This window comes from Cupressus sempervirens, chromosome 3 (genome assembly GCF_028749045.1).
Source record: "Cupressus sempervirens isolate cs-2001-9-10 chromosome 3, ASM2874904v1, whole genome shotgun sequence".
Lineage (NCBI taxonomy): Eukaryota > Viridiplantae > Streptophyta > Pinopsida > Cupressales > Cupressaceae > Cupressus > Cupressus sempervirens.
In genome coordinates this window covers 1,001,369,959-1,001,397,094 of record NC_143120.1, presented here as the reverse complement: position 1 = coordinate 1,001,397,094, position 27,136 = coordinate 1,001,369,959, and the positions used below count along the sequence as shown (strand labels likewise).

The 27,136-nt window shown below is 39.6% G+C and overlaps 1 protein-coding gene across 1 annotated transcript in view; it reads right to left on the bottom strand.

Annotated features, from left to right (window-relative positions):
- Window positions 1-27,136, bottom strand: part of EMB3012 (embryo defective 3012) — a 278,503-nt gene that overhangs the window by 209,777 nt on the left and 41,590 nt on the right. The window contains exons 3-5 of the mRNA XM_089822791.1: window positions 10,510-10,688; window positions 10,075-10,291; window positions 7,592-7,938 (exon numbers count right to left, since the gene is read on the bottom strand). Coding sequence (XP_089678917.1) covers window positions 7,592-7,938; window positions 10,075-10,291; window positions 10,510-10,688 — 743 coding nt within the window. The remainder of the gene's footprint in view (window positions 1-7,591; window positions 7,939-10,074; window positions 10,292-10,509; window positions 10,689-27,136) is intronic.

Genomic DNA, 27,136 nt, shown 5'->3' with positions numbered 1-27,136 from the left:
TCAATATTATTTAATAGTTTGATGTTTATAATAGATATGATACTATGATTAAAAAATTAGTGTTTTTGTTGTTTTTATCATACTTTGTGGCATTGTATATTACGAAGTAATTGATAAAATACTTGCTTGTTATTAACAAACGCTGAGAGGTCTATATATACAAAAGAATAACGTGATGTTTCCTTAGGAACCAATCGTAAAGAATAGAAATATTCTATTCTAGATGAAAGAGAGCTAGAGAAAGCTAACAGATAACATTCTAATATTTACAATAGATTACAAACAGATAACCATTAACTAATAATAGAAGCTTATCCATAATCGTAATACGAGGCCTTAATGGGCAATCTATCTACAACATTAAGTTGTCCTCTGAATTTGACAAACTTATTAGGATCAAGAGGCTTGGTGAGAATGTCTGCAGTTTGATCTCTGGTAGGATCATACTGAAAATCTATTGTCTCATCTTCAAACAGCTATTGTATGTAGTGACAATGAAGATCCACATGCTTGGTTAATTCATGGAAGACTAGATTTCCTGTGCCTTCATTATAAACAAACAAAGTGCTTGGTTGTGTTGGTGACATCTGCATATCCCCAAGCATCCGATGAAGCCAAACAACTTCACAACCCGCCTTGACTGTCCCTCCGTATCAAGCCTCTGTAAAGGAGAGAAATTGCTTGATGCTTCTTACTGGTCCATGTAACGACACTGAATCCCAAACTAAACACATATCCAGAATTTGACTTCTTATTGTCAATAGAGCCTACCCAATCTGAATCTATGAAGCCACTTAGTTTAGGATTAGAACTTTGAAAGTAAATAAGTCCATAATTTGAAGTGTCTTTCACATAATGAAGCACACGCTTTGTTGCCATCTAGTGATCAACCTTGCAAGCTGTTATAAAGCGTGAGATGTAGCTAACTACAAAGCTGCTATCACGCCTAGTAGCAGAGAGCTAAATGAGGTTGCCTACTAGTTGCATGTGTGTAGTATCATCAATAGGAAGAAGAATCAGACTTGGCTAATAACTTGAGACCTTTCTCCATGGGTATAGATGTAGGCTTGCAATCCTGCATATGGAATTTGTCTAATAGAGCCCTGGCATATTTGGACTAAGATATGAATATACCAGAAGATTGTTGCCAAACCTCAACACCTAGGCAATAATGCATGAGCTTGAGGTCAATCGTATCAAAAGACTAGCATCAATTATGTTTGATTCCTTGAATCGAAGATGACGAACTGCCAATGATGATCTAATCATCCACATAAATAACCAGAAAAATGATGTCACTGTCAGTAGTCTTGATGTACAAATTTGAGTCTGAAGAACTCCTTTGGGAGCCTTGATCACTGAGGTACCTATCAATTTTTATGTACCATGCCCTAGGGGCTTGGTTCAAGCCATGGAGAGCTTTCACCAATCTGAGAACCTGAAGGTTTTAACCAACAACCTTAAAACTAGGAGACTGCATCATGTAGACCTCTCCGTGGAGATCACCATTCAAAAAAGCATTCTTGACGTCCATCTGATGGACCTTCCAGCCAAACTATTTTGCCATAGTTAGGACTAATTTGAGTTTGCTCATCTTTGCAATAGGAGCAAAGGTCTCCCCATAATCAATGCCTTGACGCTGAGAAAAGCCCTTTGCAACTACACGAGCTTTGTATTTATCCAAAGTACCATCAGATTTGTATTAGATTTTGTAAACTCATTTACAAGTTTCTTCCCTAGTAAAATATCAGAAAGGACCCAGGCGTTATTCTTCAGCAGGCTTTAGTGTTCAGATGTCATGGCCTATTCCCACTTTGGAATTCCTTTAGCCTCAAAATATGTTTGAGGTTCAAATACACTATGAATGGTGGCCATGAGAGAAAACTTAACAGACTTTGTAGGTTTGTTCTTTTTTTGAGCCCATCAATGAGCTCATCATCACAAAGATCAACAAGTGTCTTAGCCCACCACTTAGACCGAAGAGGAGAATGACCAACATTAGTACCAGGAGATGCTTGGTGATCAAGTTCCACATCAAAAGAATCTAGATCAAACTCAAGTGAAGCATCTACAAATCGAGTTGATCTTGTAAGAGAGAAGTTGGAAGTGTCTGTATAGGGATCACCAATATAACTGGAGTTGCAAGAGCTACTAGAGCCCTCCCATCAGGTGGACCTAATGGAAGCCTAACTCCGAAATCATGAGCCTTCATAGACTAGTCTGCTAGATCAAAAACAAGAGAAACATGCATGAATGGTCCTCATTGCTCATCAAAGACTGCATCACAACTATACAAGAGACGAGATGTCTTAGTGTCAATCAAGTAGTAGGCTTTGTGAAGACTACTGTATCCAACAAGGATAAGTTTCTGACTCTTAGCATCCAACTCAGTGCATGACGCATTAGGGATCCAAACAAAAGCAAGGGAACCAAAAACCTTCAAGTGACTGATTCTGAGTTTGAGACCTAACTAGGCCTCTTCCAAAATCTTATCTTTGACCACCATTGTGGGTAGCCAGTTCAAAAGATAAACTGTGGTGTTAACTACTTTGGAACATGTATATGTTCGAGCATGGATCGAGCCATCTCAATGATTGTTTCGTTCTGACATTCAACTACATTGTTCTATTGTGGTGTATGGGATGTGGTAAATTAGCATTTGATGCCATGAGTATCCAAGAAGCTAGAGAATTCATTAGAACAAAATTCCCCACCCCCATTGTCTATCCTAAGAGTAATAATAGATTTCCCAGACTCTTTTTCAACTGAAGGTTTAAACTTTTGAAATACAGGAAATGCATCTGATTTCTTTTTCAGAAAATACACCTACATTCTTCTACTAAAATCAACAAACACAAAACACCTAGACCCAAAAACAAAGGAGTGGTCATAGGGCCCCAAATATTGGCATGAACAAGTTGAAGTGTCGGAGAAGCTTGCCATGAATCGCTACTGGTGAAAGGTGTGCGATGTTGCTTCCCAGCCTAGCATGCATCACAAACTCCAAGCTGTTGAGTCTGGATCTTTGGCAAGCTAAGAGAGATAATGCACATTTAAGTGCCCATAATGTTGATGCTAAAGTGTGCTAACAGAAGACTACCGAGCAGCCATAGCTAAGTCTCAAGAATCACCAGAATTAGTAATGCAGAAAAGACCATGATCCTCAAGACTCACTACAACAGTTGACTACGTCGTCGTATCAGTGATGGTACACTGATGTGAACTGAAGGTGACATCCAATTGTGGAGTATGTCGCAATAACTAACTGGTTGAGAGTAGATTTATTTCCATCCCTGGAACATAGTACACATCGAGAAAAAAGATTCCTCCCAACAGACTAAATCTGAATGTTGCCTTTACCGATAATGGTGTACTCTCTCTCCGCCACCTAAAATAATAGAATCTAAGGTTGGTAGTCAGTATACCAATCTTTGTGGTGGGTGACATGACAAGAGGCACCTGAATTAATGTACCATGCAGACAACTTCACATGATCTACAGGTCTTTTAGCCATGAACATGTAAAATGTAGATTTTGCCTATTTAGTGTTCTTTGCACTATTCGCTTTGGATTGCGATCCTAATTGCTTAGATTCAACAGTTAAGCGTTTCCGACATTCAACCTTCATGTGACCAAACTTGTGGCAATAGTTGCATTGAATGTTCTTCTTTTAGAAGCCTTTTGAAATTGGAGGAGAGGACTTCTGCTGAGACTTGCCTTTATCCTTCTAAAAGGATTTTGCAGCAAAGGCTTGCTCTGTGGAGGTGGAGCTAGAACTGCTACGAAAATGTTGTTTCCACCGATCTTGCTGAAGTAGATGTGTGCAAACATTCTTGTAACTTCATATCAACACCAGAAGATGTGATGTTCAAAGTCTCGATAAAATGCTCACAGGACTTTGGTAAACTCCGAAGAGTGATAACCACAATATCCTCTTCATATTGCAACCAATGGCAAGCAACTGATCACAGATTCCCTAAATCCTATTCAAGTGAGCATGAAGTAATGTTCGCTCATCCATGATAACAAAAAACATAGTGTATTTCAAATAGAAAGCTCTGCTTTTCTCAAAAATCGCATGAAGATTTTTGAGATGTGTCCATATCTCGACAGTTGTCTTGTCGAATGAAATTTGAGAGAGCTGACCGTCAACTACAAATAATTTGAGAAGCATCACTGCTTCCCGATTATACAAATCCCATACATCCTAATTAGTACCAAGGGCAGTCGGACCCTGTGTAACACCCAGAACAATTTGATCAGTAGTCCAATATTCAAAAATTGTAATTATCTGCTGCTTCCAAGTGTTATAGTTTTGACCACTACATTTTGAGTTGCTCTCAAGCAATATATAAGTCAAAGATGCCATTGCATATTTTTCAATGAAAAGGTGTAAAAATCTATGAAGGAAACACCCAGAAAATTTGAATGAGTACCTAGAAAAGAGCTCGAAAAACCCAAAAAGAATATGTTGTCTGTTGGCTCGAAAACTAAGGCACAAAATTGAGGCACCCAAAAAAAAAGACAACCCAGATGACCTCTCGAAAAACCCACCAAGAATTTGGAATCGAAAACAATTTTCGAGCTCAAATTTTAGCGTTCCGAGCAAAACCCTAGCTGGCAGCCAATAAAGGTATATGTTGCAGAAAGATGGCAATTTTTGGAGAAAAAATGACCTAATTTGTTTCCCAGAGCGTGACTATAAGAAAAGACGACAAATATAACGCCACAAACAACACAGTTTGCAACTTATAGATGCGTGAAAGTGGCAAAAATATGTGCAAAAAAAAATGTCACAAAAAAAGACCCTCATTCTAGTTCTGAATGCGAGTTGATTTGTTGAGTTGAAGTTGAGTTTGTAGACGCGAACAAAGGTTGCAGATTAATTCTTCAAACAAGAGAAGTCGATTTCTCTAGACAAAGAAATCATGATTTTCAAAAGAAAAAATGCCCAAGAAAAAGAACGAAATTTTTTCAGAGAAATTTGCAGATATTCGTCTCTGAAACCCTAGCCAAAACTAGGTATTAAGAAGCAGGTAAAACCCGAAAAAGATTAATTTCAAAAATTTCAATAAGAAATTATTTTTGAAAAAAAATCAGCTGTGCTTTGATACCATATTACAATGTAATTGGTAAAATATTTGCTTGTTATTAATAGAGACCGAGAGGTCTATATATACAAAAGAATAAAGTGATGTTTCCTTAGGAAACTATCGTAAAGAATAGAAATATTCTATTCTAGCTAAAAAAAGCTAACAAATAACTATAGCTAACTAAATATTAGAAACATTCTAATATTTACAATAAATTATAAACACATAACAATTAACTAATAATAGAAGCTTATCTATCGTAATATTGTAATCTTAGTTCATGCTTCTAGGCTGCATACAAATGTATATGCACAGAATTTTCACAAGTTTTGTACTAATGAACCCAAACAAACCGAAAAATCCATTTCAAAATATTGTCGTACCAGCAAACCAGTTCTTCAAACCCAAACCTGAACCTGAACCGACAATTTCAAATTAAACCTTTAAGCAAATATAACTTAAGCCATAACTTCACACAAAATCTATCTTCTGTACTTAACCAAAATTGTGCAGGTGAAATCTTGTCCACTCCATAACACTCATATACATCATAATACCATGGCATTAGGTATATTGCATGAAATTCCTTCAGCTTGATTCATCCTTCCAGCATCTGAAGTAACCAGACAACATCATCATCTAACAATAGGGAAAAAACAGATACCAGGCTCAATTATACACTCTTCCACATGAGATGCTTAAAGCCAATAATTTTTTATGATGCCAAGTTCCCAAAGTGTTACTTTAATTCAGTGTGCATTCATGCCATTGCACCAACATTGTGCCTAATTCCTCTTGTTGCTTGTTTGTTTCCAAGTATACCTATAATTATTATTGCAGTAAGTATATCCACTGATTTTGGATGCTCAACATCATTAATGACTCATGGTAATGTGGATATTTATTACAAAAGAAATTACAGATGTTACTTTGTGTCCATCATCTTTTCATTCATTAAACTCACTGTATACCTGTTCCTTCAGTTTTGGGTGGATAATGGATTAGAACTTCCTTCGTAATTACTTAGATCCTCATGCTCCCATTCAATTTATTTTCCCTTAATTCAGTTTTTTTTATGCTCTTTATTCCAACTCTTCCTCACACACAAGCTATCAAAGAAAAATACATTTCTCCACAATTAGCCCCGAATATTCAACCATATGAACATTTTCATCATATACACTCTCATTGTTCGTCCTCCTTGGATATTCAGCTACCTAGTCAAAGCCAAATTGTAGGATTAAGAGAGACAGTAACCATTTGGTTTTCAATAAATCCATCGATTTGCAAACTAAAGATTATTTTTGGAAAAACATTTGGCTTGATTTCTGACCTCTCTTGATCCAAAGGTTATTGTTGCATTTTTCAATATTTTATTCTTTTGAGAGTTTCACGAACCTTAGCCTTGTCTTCCTTTTTGCCAATTTCAAAACCATAAAAAAATATAGTACAAAAATTTCTGAAGATTGTATCTTCCTTAGTATTGTTCAAATTTTAAATTGTAACAAATTTACAGAAACCTCTTGAAATAATCCTTCAACTTATATAATTATGCATTGATCTAGCCTACAAATAAAAAGAAATTATTCTGCAAGTTCAGGCATCTTCTGGAAAATAGATATAACAAAATAATTCCCTCTCTGAAAAAACACGGCGTATGCATATCAATAGAACAGAAGAGCCCAGTACTATAATCTATCTCAATGCTGCATATAAGACTGCTGCAGATGACAACCTATTTTTAGAATGTAAAGGTATCAAATATCAGACAAACCAACCTCAAAAACAGAATGAGAGTACACACACACACACAAGATATTCGATGGTTAACCATGTACCCATATATTAACTAAAATTCAAATATCTTTGAGATAGGATTAGACCAAAGATAAGTAAATATATTTTAGACAAACAAGCTATCATAATCTATCTCATTACTCCATATCACGATAATCAAATTATAAGAGATTCATACTCTAAAAAGTAAAATCTAATAATATTGATGTAGTGTAAACCCCTACCCACGTTAAATACTTTGAAACCTAATAACTAAATATAACTTTACCCAAAGGTTACCAACCTGACCAAATATAAACTACCGTGTCTAACATTTCTGCTGCTCAATAACAACAATATACATTACAATACCATGGGCTTAGTTACATAACAATGCCCCAGTGTTTGACACTTCTAGACCATTTCTGACGACGTAAGAACAAAATGAGGCACTTGATGAGGTAAGGCGTGGCTATAATAAAATGATTTTGTAAATCTGTAAGATAGCAGTATGTAATTCAATTACAACATATCAATACACTACTAGTACTCAGATTTTATAGAGACAATATTCGCACATAGTCCATATCAAACAAACAGATTAAAACAAAAAAAATGTCAGTCAGATCTCCACAGAGATCATAAAACATAAATAAAAAATTGCCTGGAGGAATATCTGTTTAAAAAGGAAGAGATAAAGAATCAGAGTTCTTAAAACCAACCTCAGTTAAATATAGTGGAAGATCTCCAGATTCCCACGAAAATGCTCTAAGATGAACAACATATTCTCGCCCTACAACAAAATACCATAGTATTGAAGAGGATATAAACTCATCTCCCTGTTGGAAACCTCTTTGTCCAGTAAAAGCCAATAAGTACAAATGCAGTTCATTGGGTACAACTACATGTAATGATGAGGTTTGTTGATGACCAGAAACTCTCAAATCTTCTACAATAACACTCGTGGTCCCAGTTGTTTGTGCATCTACTAAACCCTTTGTAGTATCAATAGAAGTAACCGAGGCATTAGAAACAAACCAACGATGGTGTGGAGACGGCAAAGTCACAACTGCAAAACAAAACAATAATTGTTATCGCCTAACAATATGCTCCTCAAAATTACAAAAACAGCCTATCATACATTCTCTGTGCTTGTCAGAGGAAATTAAAATAAAATTTTAACATGAAAAAAAACCAGATTTATATAACACTAGAACAGATAACTAGGGAATAATTACTAGGCATTACATGGAAAGCTGCTCAAAACCTAACATAGAATCCTGAAAAGGAGCAACTGTTGCACAAATGCTACATCGTGATGAGATAATGTCATCAATACATCCAAAATTTTAATAGATGAACACATGCTGAAAACAAGAACATCTATAAAAGGATTACATTAAAGCAACAGTCCTTAATATTGCATATAAGCCAAACTCAAACAGAAGGTAAAGTGTTCTATTTGAGAAATTTTTGAATCATATTCCAACAAAGAGGGAAGATATAACCGCAGCATCATATGTATCTTACCCCACTCCAAGACCAACAACAAATAATTCAAATACATGTAGCAGGCAGGTAACAACAGAGATTAACACCTACTCACCAACTAAAAGAAGAAGCCAATAAGCAGACGTTCTCAAGATTTCAAAAAGAATAGTAACATTAACTAGCAACAACACCCAACTTCAACATTAGAAAAGTTGCATGGGGCACAAAGATACAGCCTAAATAAACAAATAATATCAATAATAATATTGATAGCATAATCCACGTCCAAATCAATTTTTAAAATTGAACAGTAATTGTGAATAAAAGAAATATAGATTGAACAATATTTCAGCAGCATACATGTAGGGTCAACTATCATTAACAAATCATATGCTTCTTTCAAACAACTTATTATAGGGTCAGCAAAGCAATTTTTGGGATGTTAATTCATCCCAAAAATCAGTGGCTGTGAAACAAAATGCCTATAACTGTTAAAAAGGTAAGAACGCAAAAGCATAAAATTTTAAAACTACCCTAAACAAAGCCGAAATTAAAACAGAGTAAATTACCCTAAAAATAGACCCTCAGCCAGTCTGTCCAAATATAGAAATTTCATAAAGGAAACTGCTAAAAATAGTAGTTTGACGCATGAATGACACTTCTACAAGTGTATAAAAATAAAACTGCTAAAAATTTTGTTCTGAACAATCGTAGATATTCTATACTGAAGAGTTGCCTAAGCTAATGACATCTTGAAAACTTAATAAAAAAGTACAGAGTAAGATGCACACAAATATGGTGTTCCTACTCTTCACGTTTTATTACTACTTTCTGTCTAAAACAGAGCAGAAGCACTTCCGGCTAAACCTCTGCCTCTTAAACAAAATATACCGCACGAGCACATTTATGTCACCTCCACCACTTAACCTAGTAAACCATCAAATACAGCTAGCAGCACATTTCATCATCTCTGTGACTTGACATGGCAAAATACTCAAAACTGCATTTTCATCAACTATTACATTTAACCATATCAAATATCCCTATCGATCACATTTTTGTAACCTCTGCTACTCAAATTGGAAAAAGAGCCTTGAGAATTCCATTGTTCCTCTCAAAATAAGAAAAGTTTGCTTTTGGTCTGCTCCTACACTCAACCTGGCAAGGGAGCACTTTTGATCTGCCCCAACTACTTAACCTAACAATAGAGTGCTTTAAATAATCATCACGACTTTTCATTCCTACTCAATGTAATTTTGAATCTCTCTCACATCAAAGCTCTGATTTATGCCTTGTCTAATGTGTTGGAAAGTCACTCAAGTTATGGGATAATGGCACTTAAAACCTATACAAACAACATCCAAGATATGGGAGATGAAAATTCCATAGTGACTCTTAAGAGGAGAAAAAACTTTTACATCGGCAATGCTTTCCCAGTCATAACTAATTTTACTAAGATAAACACATTGCATGTCTTCTTTGAAATGATTTTCCAGTTCCAAAGCATTGTAACCCTGTTATAACCTTTGCCCTAATATTTAATTTGAAAGATGCCATTACATGTAAAACAATCTTAATAAAATTAGGACACCTAGCAACAATGTAAATAAGAAAAACCAATACATGTGGCTAATTTAATATGTTTCCTGTCCTCTAAACTTTGCAATACCCAAAATTCGACTTAAGAGAACAAATGTTGTTATCTTTCTCTAACCTTCAGGTTTGTTCCGGCGAAGAACTTTCAATGTGTAATGCAGACGAGTTCCAACAATTACATACACAGGAGATGGTGGTTCAAGATACATGGCTTCTGCTACTGTTAGAACAATTGTATCTGATAAGTGTTCAAGTTCTGGCTCTGCTAAATGTACAGTTACCTTTTCACGGCCTATATCAATGCCTCTTATAACATAGAGATCTGAACCCCCACCCTGCAAAGAAAAGAAACCAAACAAAAACCAAGGAGACTGCGTGAGTAGAAGAATGCACAAAAACATTATAATAGCAACTGCATTGGCATCATAAGATGCATTAGTTGCAATTTAATAGCCAATTTCTAGCCACATAATATCTTTATCGTGTATTTCTAGCCACATTATAACTTTCACATGAATTATTAACTCCAGCATGTTCCTGAATTTCCACTCACAGTTTCCTCAAGCTGAATCTGGTTGTCGATGTCTCCACAAAAACCTTCACAGTCACTCAATGGAGCATTCCTTAATGGCACATGAACCAACCGATGTGGTAATGTATCTTTTGATAAATCTGTTACTGGTGTAAGCTGCCAGGAGAATCTCAATCCCACCAAGGAAGAAAAAACATTATCTGCAGATCACAAACAGCAGGTTATCATGGTACAACAAATATGTTCTCCCACTACAACTTAACATTTTACAAAAGCAATACGATTGCAAATGATGACTTCCACACTGAATTAAATAAATTAACTAAATATTATTACAAGATCAATTTATATAGAGATGTGAAAACAAAAGGAACTCCAAATTAGGCAAAAATAGAAGATGCTTATTCTGAAGAACAAATCTCCACTCCACAGATGGACATTTTCATGCTGTCTGCTTTAGCTGCCAACTTATATACAAAAAATATTATCAAAGAGTTCCTCATACAAAAGTCTAAATCAAAACAAACGAAATTCCAAATTCGGACATAAAAGAAAAGATGAATATCCTCAACATTAAACGTCCACTCCACAGGCAGAAATTTTCATGTTAACTAGTTATGATACCAATGTATATACCAAGGTTACTATTGTCCGCCAAACTGGGTAGTTAGACGGTTATGGTTAGGGGCACGGTTTGTTTACCGTATGGATTAATTAAGCAACGCACACAGGAAATAGACACGAACATGAACAGCAAACAGAAGAACTCTTATTATTATTCGCATATACAAACAGTACATTATGCTTTGATGACAAGATATCCCCTCATTACAATGCTTCCCGAAGGGGTTATAAATACTTTCCGAAGAACTTTCCCGAAGGAGTCCGTCAGCCACATACATTCATTACATAAAAACCTTTCCGAAGGATTCCGTCGGCTGATACACAATTTCCTTCCCGAAGGGACCCGTCGGCTGATACACAATTTCCTTTCCGAAGGGACCCGTCGACTGATACACAATTTCTACCAACGACATCATCCCCCCCAAAAAGAAAAGTCGTCTCCTGACGACTACAAAACAAAACTCAAACAACTAATACAACAATATTGATCTGCTATATCACTTTCACATTCATCCCGTTGCATCTATAGCCTTTGCTAACACAATACTGACTCCTCAAGCTGACCTTGATAGCCACCTGTGCTGCCTCCTCTGCTTCCAACTCCTTGGTACCTTGAGCCAAGTGTCACTGCACTGCCTCCAACTGGATGATCAGCTCCTCCCGAGCTCTCTACGCATCCACCAAGACAGCCTCACGGCCAACACCTACTCTCAATGCCTCTAGTACACAGACACTCCATGCCTGCAGCAGCTCCAAGTCTTCACAACTAGTCAGACTCCCACGACTGATATCCGCAACGACTAGGGGTCCAGGGGGGCAACGCCCCCGGCAGGGTCGAGGGGCAGCGCCCCCGTGGGGTCCTGGGGTAGCGCCCTGGGTGCGCTCCCTGTCGCAGTACAGGGCGGGGTCGAGGGGCAGTGCCCCTCGCCGCCAAGACCAAATTAGCACTTCGCAACCCACACAAAATTGCACGGAACACACCATTTCTGTCATTTTCTGCTTGTGTTACTTTCTGGATCTCTATCCGTGCTTCTTCCAGTCTCTTCTTTTCTTCCGCCGGGTCGAGGTATACTTTCGCTTGTTTCCATGTGATGGCCAAAACCTCTTCTTCGTCTGCCCCTACGATAATCAAGTTTACTCCGGACTTCGGGCACTTAGTATCATCATGATCTCCAGGTCCACACCATCGGCATAACAACTTCGGTGTGTTCGTCGTTGTGCACTCGCGGGCGAAGTGACCCCACAGATTGCATGCGCGGCATTGAACAATTGGTCGACCATTCGCATCGTACTGAATTCGACTCCTTCCTCCATTGTTGTTGTTGCCACCATTGTTGTTATTGCTGTTGTTTTGACCGCGCCGGTTGTTTCTGTATCCACCTGATGTGGCACCTTCCGTACTGGTATTCCCATTCCCTCCTGACGGGGATGCCTCCTGCGTCAGGAACACTTGCTGCGGTGTTCTTACTTTCAGATTGAAAGGGCATTCCTTTACCGAGTGTCCCAGAATCTGGCAGATTTCACAAAATTGATCTTTCGGGCAGGATCCCTTTGTATGGCCTTCTTTCTTACTCTGTGCACCATAAGTCATTGCCCTTAGTCTCCTTGTTCATGTTTTTGAATTCCTTCATCATTCGCATCATGTCCTTCTAGAGAGCACGGACTTTCTTGTTGCTTCCCTTGTCATCGTCGCTGCTATCTTCTCCTGAAGGCTCGTCGTCATCTGAATCCGACGAGCTGGTCTTCTTCTTCTTTTTTGTCTTCTGATCACTTTCGAGGTTCATTGCCCTATTGTACGCTTCAATGTATGTAGATGGTGGCACAATCTTCATCTTCCTCCGCAGCTTCGGATGAAAGCCTTCAATGAACCATCTTTTCTGGAGCCCATCTGCCAGTTTATTCTCCATTTTACTAATTAAGTCCTTCAACCTCTTGGCAAAGACCCGTACAATTTCATTCTTTTTTTGCTTGGTATTGAATATCTCTGCGACAATTTCATTATCATCACGCAAAAGTTGAAATTCTGCGATGAACTCCTTCTTAATGTTATCCCAACTATTTAATTTCTGTGGATCGGCATCAGTAAACCAATCAATGGCAACACCCCGTAGGGTAGCAGGAAATTGTCGGATCCATTCGTTTGTATCTGTTATACCATTTGCCCTTCAGATCGTTTCACATGTTTTACAATGTCGAATGGGATCAGCTGCTTCATCACCATCAAATTTAGGCAACTTTTCCTTCGGACCTGCCATTATCACTGTATGTTGAGGGTTTTGTTGTGTACCTGCACTGTTTTGCACTCCCGCGCTATTTTGAGCACCCGCGCTGTTCTGAGCTCCCGCACTGTTTTGAACACCCGCGCTGTTCTCAACACCCGCGCTGTTTTCTGCTTCCACGTTGTTTTCAACACCCGCGTTGTTTTGGACTTCCGCGTTGTTTTCAACACCCGCGCTGTTTGGTGAAGAAATCGGTTCATCAACCGAAGCTGTTTGTTCCGGAAGTATATCTCGGACGAAGAGGTCACTCCACGCTCGTGCTCCATCGACACTCCGAGTCGTGCGAGTCGATCTCCTTCCGTCAGGATTCTCTTCCCGTGGCGTATGCAGGTTCAGAAACTCCTCCCTCTCTTCTTCCACCAAATCAAGCCGTTGTCAAGTCTCCTTCAACGATCCTTCCATACTCTTGTTGCCGTCGGAAATCTTCTGAAACCTCCTTCGACGCTCTATCTGCTAAGCCAAAATTAAATTTTTGTGCGCAACGCGTATGTCATCTTTTTCCTTCAACTTACTCTTATCTTTGTTCAACTGATTCAACATCTAATTCATATCCGCCTGCCTGCGTGCCAGATCCATCGGGCAACGGCGCCAAATGTTTACCGTATGGATTAATTAAGCAACACACACAGGAAATAGACACGAACATGAATAGCAAACAGCAGAACTCTTATTATTATTCGCATATACCAACAGTACATTATGCTTTGATGACAAGATATCCTCTCATTACAATGCTTCCCGAAGGGGTTATAAATACTTTCCGAAGAACTTTCTCGAAGGAGTCCGTCGGCCACATACATTCGTTACATAAAAACCTTTCCGAAGGAATCCGTCGGCTGATACACAATTTCCTTCCCGAAGGGACCCGTCGGCTGATACACAATTTCCTTTCCGAAGGGACTCGTCGGCTGATACACAATTTCTATCGACGACACGGTTGTGTCGTTTAATTAACCATGTTGCATGTTATAAATATGGCATACACTTATGGAATTGGCATGATGTTGGTATTGAATATTATTGATTGTATGGAAGCATTTGATGAATGAATAATACTTTACTTTGTTAAGTTATATGTTTATTTCCTGTTCGCCTACAAGTTAAACATTTGGCGTCATTGCCAATTTCAATCCAGAGTAGTAGCAAATGGAAGGCCGAGGATAAATGGGAATAGCTATACCAGACAACCGGAAAACTAATGAGGAGGACGAGATAGAACTCCTAGAAGGCCAGCACAAGGCGACCCAAAACTTCCACATCCTGTACTACGTAGGCCTCGGAACCTTCGTACGGAAATAAGCTGTGGAAAACGAGGTTACACAGGATACTATGTGGGATGCCATGCATGCAAGCCCAACAACGAACAGGTTCCTCAACCAATTCCCTCGTTTCATTGCATAAGCATACCTATCACAGAAGAGACACAGTGAAGAAGTGGAGCAAGAGGAACGTCATCGACAAACCCTCAAGAATTTCTATGAGGAGAGAAACGCACGGCATTGCAAAACTTAACTATGAGCTTTTGAGCCATGGTACCAAGAGCACTCAAGAGTCTGTAACTGCCACATGAGACAACCACATGATGTATACAAAGTGCATAAATAAAAGAGTGTTCTGTTTTGTTTTTTTTATATAATGGTTATGTGAAATGCCCAACCTCTTAAATAAAAATAGGAACTTGAGGGAGGATATTGATGAATTACAATCTGTGCGTGGAGATTTAATCCAAGCCGAACGAAGGCAACAACTAAGACAACTTGTCGAAGAACAGATTGTGGAGTAGTCAAAAGAATCACCAATGTGGTGGAAGACAACCGCACGAGTGGCACGGGAACCACTGAAGGGTGCCACAGATTGCCTAAACGGCGAGTACGAAGCAACAATGAGTTGCTCGAGGAAACACGACATAGATTAAGTGTGCTCAAGGAGACAACGGAACAATTTCTACATTCGTCCCGTACTCCACTGCGAGAGGTCCCGTACTCCACTGCGAGAGGGAACCCGTGAAGAAGTAGGAAAGGAGGCAAGGCCAACAAAGAACACTGCGACACAAGGAAGTGTCAGAGGGGCACTACACAGTGGTCAAAGTAACCCGCTCGGACCAATTCCTAACAGTTCCAAGACACAATCGAGTCGTACACACACAACTGATCGTCGGAGGACGAGAAACACAATGTCTCAAAAACAAAAACTCTCGAAGTTCACAAGAGACGAGAAGGAAGACCCCGTACGGCATTGTCATACATGTGAAACCATATGGACCGCCAACTCAGTCACAAATGCGGATGAGTGGTTGCAAGAACTTCTAGCCACCCTACGGGGAGTGATAGTGGATTGGTTTTTTGATATGGAGAAGGCGAAGATCAACACATGGGATAATCTCAAGAAAGGATTTCGAGCAAAATTTCGACTACTGCGGGATGAAAACGAGGTCGTCGCTGAGATTGAAATGAAACCTTTTTGGGGGTCCTCATTTGTTTACCACTTTTTCTTTTATTTGTAGACTTTGCCATAATTTCTCTGATAGAATCATTAATATATCTCATATAACTTGGTTAAGATGGTCTGATAACTTTCTTTGATTTAATAATGGGGAATATGCTCTGATTTGATTTTAGAAACTACCTATTGCAATTGAATTTGTTCTCTCCAATGCAACCATTCAAGTCATAAAACTGATCCTACTTGATAATCATTGTGTATGATATGTTGGCATGCTTATGTTATGCTTAAGATACTGCTATGTCTGCAAATAGTCGACTTGCTTCCAGCAATTGGAAACTATTTCTGATTTGTCTTTTGTCTATGTTACCAGCCAAAAGAAAGTAAACATTTGTAAATAATGATTTATGTATGATATGTTGTTGACAGAATTATCTGACATATCATGTACATACATTTCTATCTTCCTTATCCATTAATGTGAATCCTTCTAAGAGGTGAACTAACATCTTATATCTTATACTTTGAGATGATATGAAATGTTGGAAGAGACACACCTTATGTCTTAATAATCACCTTCCTTCATAACCAATAGCACCATTTCCTTTCTATGTTAATCAATCTTATATTCTGATCATATTTCTTTATTTACATTTTCCTGATTGCACCCATTCATTATCATTATTAATGACATGATTAGTATTTGCTGAATAACGATATTGATTTTTCTTGTCAATAACTAATCCCCTTTAGTAATCTTGACTAAGTCTTGATCAACATGATTAGATGTTGGGCTTATGATGAATTTTTGTTTATCTTTCCAATGAACACATCGGTGTTCTTATATATAATTAAAGATCAATTTATAATGATACTTGATCGACTGCCTTTATACTTACTTTGAAAGATGTCATGTATATCGATAGTTGGGGGGGCTGCTTATCTATTCATAGTTGCTAATTATATTAGGCTTGATAGATAACTAATTATTATAGTGTTGATCTTAATTCAATTAGTTAGTCCTTCATATCGGTTCTGAGATCATTGTCTCTACTTGAGTCGATATAGTCATTGTCTTTTCCTATCATAGGAGATCGAGTTGACTGGTCTTGATGTCCTATTTCTCAAACAACAAAAAATTTTATGTGGTCGCAACTTCTCATACTTGATGGACCGATCCAACAACCCAAGTTAAATTCTTATGAATGTCTATATAGGAGCAACATTTTGGCATCTTGGTTTCATCCGATGAGTCTTAAGCCATTCAGTGATAGCTTAATATCAGTGATGCTGATGTACAGCAAGAGTTGACTTGTTAATAGTTTTGGCAGCCATATAGATTTTTATTTTATTTTGTATTTTTATAGTGAGTCATCCTTTATTGGTTAGATTTAGGATTTCATATAAGTTTAAGTATTAAATTGTTTAGAGTGAAAATATTATTATATTATTAATGGTAGTATTAATTATTGTTTCTCTAATCACCATCATTTATTTAATTAGATCTTATTGTTGTAATATTATTACTATAGATTATTAATTATAATAATATTTAATTCTCAATTATATTATAATATTATCCTTGAATATGTCCATTTCATAATATAACCCAAGTAGGTACATTATAAAATTATTATTGGTATTTGATATTATTTATAATCAAAGTATTTATTTGTTATTTAATTTATTTAACTCATTAATATTTTAATTATAATATAATATTTTACATTACAATTATGCTATAGTCTTATATATTGTTTTATTTCTATATTGTCAAATATATCACTATTCTATAATAGATTATAATATTATTATTCTTAATTATTATCATTGTATAATATGTTATTTGAATATTCATATAACCTTTTAATTTGGGCTCGTGATAGAGATCTACAATTGCAAACAAGGGAAAAAGGAAGCCATATGAACCTACAATCGCAGGCTCAAGGATCTTCTTCGCAATATGGGTACTCAACCCGCCGATGAATTAAAGAAACAATAGTTCCTAAGATGAAGATAGTCTTACCCACATCGTACATAGATACCTACGACTGTGCCATGAACTTGGAAAGTGAGGGCAAGATGGAACGAAAAAGAAAAAGAAAAGTAAATCCCCATCCTCATCTGAGAGCAATAAGTCCTCTAAAGAGGAAAGCAGTGTTGACAGTGACAAAGAACCCAACAAGAAGGTACAGGCCCTCCAAAAGGGCATGGAGCAGATGATGGAGTTCAAGTCCATGAAGGGACCACTAGCCGTACAAAGGAGGGAGAAATATGATGTACTGATTGTAAAGAGAAAGGACATACAAGGGGAGCATGTCCTAAGAAGATGATGTGCGATATCTATCAAGTTTTGGGTCATTCTACGAAGCAGTGCCCTTATAACATGAAGACACGAAGCCAAAAAATACTCTTCACACAGGAACAGCCATCCACCTTTGGTACTAATAATGAGACACAGGGGAATAACAACAATGCCACATCCGACAACTACAAAAATAACCGCCAAAGGGGGCGGGGTGGAAATGACAACAGGAATTGGATACAATATGACTCCAAGGGAAGACCCATAATCCAATGCCGTGCATGTAGCCAATGGGGCCACTTTGCTAGAGGTTGCCCAAAAGGCGACACTCCTCAAAAATTGTGTCAACGATGTGGTCTAGAGTACCACGAAGACACCAATTGCCCAAAACAAGTGCTCCTTAGCATTGAGGAGGAAAAGCTCCTCATCCTCACCCGCAACTAGGCCAAGTAGGCAACATATCTAGATCCCCACATCGAGAAGCAAAGACTGCAGGAGGCATGAGAAGAAATAGAAAGGGCAATAACAGTAGAAAAGATAGTAATGGAACCACTTCTAGACGAACAAAGGTGGAGAACAACTTATTGAACTAGATGCTGCAAATGGAGGGGCCGCCCATCAAACTTCAAGACCTATTACAAATAGTACCACAATTAAGGACAGCATTATTAAACAATTACAAAAACCCACCATTGGTATCGGAGAAGAATGAACAGCCAACTTTACCAAGAGGGTCAGCCACAGACCCCATGTTGCTGAACGTGACCAATGGTCATCACCCAATGGTGGTCGAGATGGAAATCCTCGAAACCATCCTAACGGACACCATTGTGGATGGTGGGTCTGGGGGTGAACGTACTTCCCGAGGAGACATGGAAGAAACTCGGCAAGCCTACCCTGTGGCCGACCACATTCAACCTGCTCACACCAACCAGTAGGGGATAAAGTCACTAGGGACCCCAACGGCTCAACAGGTATCCATTGGGACACAACCATTTGTGCTCAATTTCATTGCGATTCCCTTGAAGAAAAAGGGATAGGACGCCATTCTTCGAAGAGGATGGTTGGTGGCAGCCAAGGTGAATCACAATTGAAAAAAGAACATTCTGTCTATGGAAAGCGGAGGGCAAAAGTTCGTCATTGACCTTCGAACACAGATAGTAAGTGAAGAAATGGCGTCGTCATCGAAGTCCGAGTCAAACGGGGAACATCAAATGGATGAGAGAAGAGCCCACATGGATCTGAACGACAAAGGCATTTTGGAATTGGAGGAATGTTCAAGATATGAGACTAGTTCAATGAATGGACTTTTCCATTGGCCGATGGAAGACTATGAGATCTTCCATTCTTACATGCTTGGCATCAAGGAACCTGAAGTTGAGGAGGCATTTCCAACAAAGTTTGTGGGATACAAAGAAGGCAATGTACAGATCAATGAGAGTCCCACCCATCGCTTTGAAGGGAAAGCCATTAGATACAAAGAGCCATCAGTAGAGGCCATCAATCCTGGCGATATGATAAACCCGAGGAACATGCTTGTCGGGGACAACTGGAACCCTGTACTAAAGGCTGCAACATTTAAAATCTTCATGGAGTATAAGGATGTATTTGCCTAGACTTATACCTTTGGTGCCCGGAGTTATACCTGTGTGGAAGCGACTGTACAGAATGAATAAGAACTACACGGCACGTGTAGGTGAGGAAATACAACGAATGCTGGAAGCCAGCATAATATTCAATGCCCAAACAAGTGAGTGGGTGTCACCAATCATGATATTCATGAAGAAAGACGAGAACAAAATTTGGATATGTGTGGACTTTCGATGCCTCAATGTTGTCACGATAAAAGATCCCTTTCCCATCCTGTTCACAGACACAATTCTTGAAGAAGTGGCAGGACACGAGATGTACTCCTTCATTGATGGATTCTTTGGCTATAACTAGATCTCCATTGCTAAAGATAAGATAAGATAATGATATTAATGTCCAACAAGAGACCAACAAGGGTCTAAGGGACTGAAAGATACAACAGCACAATGAAGAAAAGTAACCAGCAAGAGCAACCAACGATGACTAGAAAAAAAGTGATACAAAAGGGAAAAGAAACAACCAAAAGAAAGAGAGAAGGGCCATCGATCCTTTCTCGGTACAAAGAAATCCCGTCTAGAGGGATAAGGACCAGGACGAGCAAGGGTCTGGATCCGGCTCCGCCTCTACATCTGCATAACTGTGGGGGTAGGGTGCTGCTAAGGAACCCATGCCAAGGTCTGATTGATCTAGTATGTCTAGAGACAAGCGGATGGGGTCGTTTCATACTCCCAGAAGTGGTCGTGGATGGAAAGAAGTTTGTGATGAGCTGATCCAAGGTCTGGTGCTAAGAGAACCAAAGATGTAAGGTGTAATCTCTAAGCTGGGAGGCCTCCCGGAGATAGAGCACCAAGCGCCTCTGATCAAAATAACTGAAAAATGTCGAGAGGGATCTTCAGTCTCTGAATAGGCAATGGAATCTACCTCTGATCTCATAGTAGATGGGACACCTGAAGATAAAATGGGTCTCCATTTCCGTTTCTAATAAAGTGCAAAGGCAGCACATCAGTTCCTCTCTGGCCAAGTGGTGATCGGTCTGGCAACAAAGTTGATGGGCTCGGACTCTAAAAGACCCCAAGGCGATGCGGAGGGCATGACACCAACGGCGGCTCAAATATGAGGGGCGAACAATGATACCATCCTAGATCTCAAGAAAATGCTCTGAGTATAAGGCCATCCAAGGCGTAAACCACTAGTAGGGCTGATCCAAGCCATGGAGATGTACTACCTGTAAATATCGAGTCTAAAGTGTCCATTCAGCTCCTACCGTATGGGAGGAGGTGGGTGGGAGCATCCAATGAGAACTAGTATGGCGGAAGATGGTCAATGTCAATCCCAATCGAGCTCAGTAAGATAGTAGCCTAGGTATACCAAGAACAAGCCCTACTCATCCTTGTCGAGCTGGCTATATCCTGTGAGGAGCAATATGCAAGGTATTAGTATCTTTGTCGGCTTTCAGAAGGGTCCATGAAGCCTTTGAGGTGGTGAATGAACCAAATCAAGTCAAAAATGGCGCTGAGCCGGAAAGGATGAGCTCCAAACTCAACCAAAACAATGTTGTGTGGAATGTAATGGATGCAACAGATGATCTGACAAAGGAGAAGTGTTTGTACCCACTCCATCAAGGCCCAATCAGAGTTAGGAAGAGACAAAACCCAGACCATTGCACCGTAGAGAACTGTGGGTCTAACCAGAGAGTCCATGAGAGAAAACTTGGACTTAGTGTCTCGGAAGTGGTGCCGAAAGCACTGTCTCTCAAGGAGACCAAGGGATCCCATGCCCTTAGCTACACTAGGAAGGTGGGCCGATCTCATGCTGAAACGAGGATCAGAGAACTTGACCCCCAAATAAGTGTATGAAGAGATAATCTCAATCTGCTGACTCTGGAAGCTGAAGTGGAGATGTGAAGTCTTCAAACAATTAAGACCATGACCCAAGACTTGCTCAGGTTCACCGTCAGTTGGCATTGATCACCATATGAACCAAGTCTATCAATAAGCCTCTAGAGCCCCTTCGAAGAGGAGGCTAGGAGGACCACATCATCAGCGAACATGAGGATGGAGATCAGAACCTGGTGTAATTAACAACCATCCTCATTGAGCGAAGCCTCACAGAGGAAGGACTCAAGCTCATCAATATAGATGTCAAATAGTGTAGGGGAGAGTGGACAGTCCTGCTTCACCCTGATGGTGTTGTGTATCAGATCAAAAAATCCCTCCGGAGTCCTGCATCTGCCAACCACTATCTCATAGAGTCTCATGATCACCATCACAAGAATATTAGGAGTGTCAATATCTCTGAGTCTCTGACCCCTAGGTACCGAGTCAAACACCTTATGGAAGTTTGTGAAATAGCAGTAGACTTTTGCAGAATGGTGTCAAGCCTCCTCAATTATAGCCTGCACGGTCAGGATATGATCCATGGTCTGATAGTCTACACAGAATCCATGGTCTAATAGTCTACACGGAATCCATATTATCCTCAGGCCAACAACCAGGCTGAAGCAACTAATAAAATCTCGATGGGAGTTATTTAAAAGTCTTGTGGAGTTGAAGGTGAAGACTGGGAAGAGAAATTGCCTTTGGTGTTGTGAGTCTACCGTACTTCCTATAAGGTGACCATAGGACAGACACCCTTCTAGCTCATGTAAAAGCAAGAGGTAGTGATACCTACCGAATTCATGGTTCCTAGCCTGTGGATAGCTATTGATAAGAAACTTGGTTACATGGAGAGTCTTAAGGAGAGACTTTATGCTCTAAACAAGCTGGATGAGAAAAGGGTGATAGCTTAGTGGGTCACAAACATGGCGCAATAACAGAGGAAACTCTAGCATGACAAACACCTCTGACGGATGAACTTTACACGAGTTGGTATTGAAGTTAAATGGGCGAAATAAAATTAAGCTTGCCAAATTTAAAGTGAAATGGCTAGGTCACTATAAAATTCAAGAAGTTACAGTTGATGGGGCCATAAAGTTATAGACACTTGATGGCAAAGAAATCCCTGACACAGTTAATGGCTTGAAGTTAAAAGTCTACAATCAAAGGTAAGGAAGCCAAGATCGCCCGAAAATGCATGTATAATTTAGTTTTAGGATATTTTTTTAAAATGAAAAAAATAGAAAAATAATAATAACAAAATAAAATATATATATATATCTGAAAAAGCCACCAAACAGTGACTATCACTGTCAATGAAGTCACCGAATGGTGAGGTCACCATTGGGAAAAAGGTGCCCCACAAACAAGGAATAGGTCTTTGGTGGATAGAAGGAAAGAGAGCCCGTGGAAAACAAAGGCAATCACCGTCGAATGAAGGGAGCCACAGCAACAATTCAAAACAAATTGAAGGTATAAACTGTAATGTTCCCGAAAGTTTTGAAGATGCTCCCGAAAGGTTTCTCCTTCGATACCACTGTAATGTTCTGTTCTAGAGTTTCCTTATGAAGTCCCGTAGTATGCTTTAGGTATTCTTATCGTGTGCCTCAAGTAGTCTGGTTGTGTGCTCCAAGTAGTACCACTCAGTGCTTCAAGTCAGTGCTTCAGGTCAATGCTTCGAGTGGCCAGTGCTTCAGGTCAGTGCTTCGATTAGTGCTTCGAGTGGCCAGTGCTTCAGGTCAGTGCTTTGGGTCAGTGCTTCGAGTCAACACTTCAAGTGGTCAGTGCTTCAGGTCAACGCTTCAAGTCAGTGCTTCGAGTGGCTAGTGCTTTAGGTAGTATGGTATTATCTTGATGGTCATACGGTAGTGTAATGATCTGTTCGCCCTAAGTGTCTAATAGCGACTTCCAGAACGTTAAATATCCGTGCAGACAGAGTTGTAGGAAGGTCGTATGGTAGGAAGTAAGACCGTACAGTGTTTGCGGAAGGTGTACAGTAGGCAATTGCTGAAGCAAATGGTGTACAAATCTTTTGTTGTCTACCTTTGTGATCGTACAAGAAGGTAAGAAGTCTGTATGGTGAAGTTAGAGGACTGTATGGTATGTGAGGAAGCAAATAGCTAAGGGGAGCAGCAATGGATGAAGTCGTATGGTAGAGATGGAGGTAAAAAAAATACAGGCAATGGAATAGAGTGAGGGTTGAATCCCACTGAAACCGAACAAATCAAATCGGGAAGGTCTTTCACTTCCGAAATGGCGAACAACAGAGAATCCCAATAGGAATTTGCAGTACAAAATAAATAATCAGAATGCATACCTACGACTACCTACAAGTCGTGCTTAAATACCTGTCGAGGAAAACCTTTCCAAGGGTCTACAAAGATAGCTAACGGCAACACTTACCAACAGAAACTAAAATAAAAATAGATCTGAGATATATTAAATCAATCGAAACCACAAACACAAATATTAACTTGGGCCCCATATTAATTAATTAAAGTAACCAATTTTAGGTCCTTATATTATTTAAATTCTAGGACCAGTTAATTAATTAATTTAATTAAAAAGTTACATTAAAATTTTGGGACGTGACAAATCCTCGCTGCCCAAAGATTGCTTGCCCTCAAGCGATCCATCATCTGACGAAACACCAACAGCTCCAAGGTCCCAAATCAAACGTGCAGGCAAGACAAGTGAAATAACATTAATCCTCCGCAGCACCACATTGCTTTCAAACTTTTGTTGTGCCACTCTGATATAAATATTATCGTATCCTGAGTCACCAGGATCCCAAACCAAACACACAAGCGAAATGAGTGAATTGTAATTAAACCTCCCTTGCACCTCACTATCATTAAGCATCCGCTGTGCCATTTTAATATAAACATTGTCGTAGCCTTCACCAGGATCCCAGTGACACAAATTGATTAAATCTTTGATGTCACTATGTTCAAAAATCTCGTTGGGTATGGTCATGCACACAAACACTGATGCTGGCACAAACTTACCTATTGACACAAGCACAATGATCACTATTATATTCTTGATGGATAAAACCTTGACGAAGAGAGCTTCAGTAGTGAGAATGTCGACGAAGGGGGCCTTGATTGTGAGTACCTTGGCGACAGGAGCTTCGGTGAAGGGTGTTGCAATGATAGGAGCCTCAGCAAAGAGTACCTTAGTAAAGGGAACGTTGGCAGAAAAACCCTCAACAGAGAATACCTCGATGACATAAAATTTTAGCTGCAGATAAAACATCAATGGCACACAGAACCTTGGTTAAAGCCTCAATGATGGATAAAGCCTCGATAACAAGCAATGTCTCAGTGGTGACAAACGTAGCTATTGTGACCGATGCAGCCACAATAACGGACACACAATGATGATGGAGACAGCCATGACACTGTCAACGGACACAACTATGGCGATGGATACGAACTCGACATTAGTGATGGACACAATGGTGACGGATACCAACTCGATGATGGACACAGACTCGACGTCGATGACGGGTACGAACTCGACATTGGTGAGGGACACGATAGTGACAGACACAGACTTGGCTTCGATGACGAACACGGCAGTGACAGACACGATGACAGTGATGGACACGAACACAACGATGGACACAGACTTGACGTCGGTGTCGGACAAGAACTCGATGTCAATGACGGACATGGCGGTGCTGGACAAAGTGGTGACAGACACAATGATCACGAACACGACGAGGACAAACACGATGGTGATGAACATGACGAACACAACGGTGATGAACACGACGGTGACAAACACGACGATAGTGATGGACACAGACTCGGTGTCAATGGCGAACACGATGGTGACGAACACGAACTCAGCGTCAACGACTGACATGAGGGTGATGGACACGATGGTGATAGACACAACGGTGACAAACATGACAGTGAGAGATACGATGGTGACAAACACAATGGTGACGAACATGACAGTAATAGACACAATGGTGATGAACAGGATGGTGACAGACACAACGACAATGACAGACACAAACTTGACGAGCGACACGGACTCGGCGTCGGTGATTGACACAACGGTGAAACACAAACTCGGCATCAGTGACGAACATGACAGTGATGAACACAACGATGGACACGACAATGATAGACACAACGGTGATGAACACAAAGGTGACAAACACAAACTCGGTGTCGGTGACGAGCACAATGGTGACAGACACAATGACGATGAGGGACACAAACTCGACGACGGATACAAACTCAGCATCGGTGATGGACATACAACCTCAGCGACTGGCAAGACCATAATGATGGACATTGCTTCAATGACAGACACACAGCCTCGAAAACAAACACAACCTCCGTGACAGACATAGCCTCGGGCACAACTTTGATGATGGGCACAACTTGATCTGTCCATGTCTTCACAAGATCCATGTAAGCAACTTCTTCATATTTTTGGTGTTCTCCCCATGTTGGTGTACTAGAAAAATTTAGCAAATCCTCCTGCAGTGGCCCTGTAATCATGCCTTCATTCTCCTCATGTAAAGCATCACCTTTATCATTGTCATCCATTTTCTCCCACTTGTGCAAATGAGATATTAGTTTTTCTTCACAATGCTTGAAAACATTACTGACCAATCTATATGCTGCTATAGAGGGAATACATTCTAGATTACAAACAGCCCATAACATAGATGTGATGGGTTGGGATATTTCATCCATCTCTTCAATACACGAAATCATAAGACTCTCCATAGCAACTGAAATCTTAGTATCATGATCATCCTTGATGGTGACCAAGAAGTGATGAAACATATCATGAATAAATTTTGCAATTCAAGATCTAAAAGAAGGTTACTTACTTTGACATTTGCACAATTCTCCAATATTGTAGATCTCCTACCAAAAGGGTCACTACTGAAGTCATTGAGATTCTGAAAGCTGTCAACTATCAAATGCAATATCTCTATCATGGTGTTATCATCATACGATGCTTTAGGTGTCGAAATTCTCAAGACCTCACTAAGACATGCTACAACTACCAATCTTTTATCCTTGTCATGGTGTCTCAAAACCCTGGGTTGACTTAAGGCCTCCTTAATCGGCGAGAGGATTCTCTGTATAAATATTGAAGGTAATTGGTTCACCTAACACAAACAAACTTCCAATATATCTAATGGAAGATCAATACCCTCGTTGAGCTCTTTGCCAATCTTTTGTACTGCCTTCAACCACCACTCTCCATTCCTGTTTGGCGCCATAGTGTGATCCAAATACCAAAATCTCTCTATCATCCCAACAGGTTGGCAAGATTACGAGCTCTGATACCACTGTAATGTTCCCGAACGGTTTCGATAATGTTACTAAAAGTTTCGAAGATGCTCCCAAAAGGTTTCTTCTCTGATACCACTGTAATGTTCCATTCTAGAGTTTCCTTATCAAGTCCCGTAGTATGCCTTAGACATTCTCGTCGTGTGCCTCAGGTAGTCTGGTTGTGTGCTCCAAGTAGTAACCCTCAGTGCTTTGGGTGGCCAG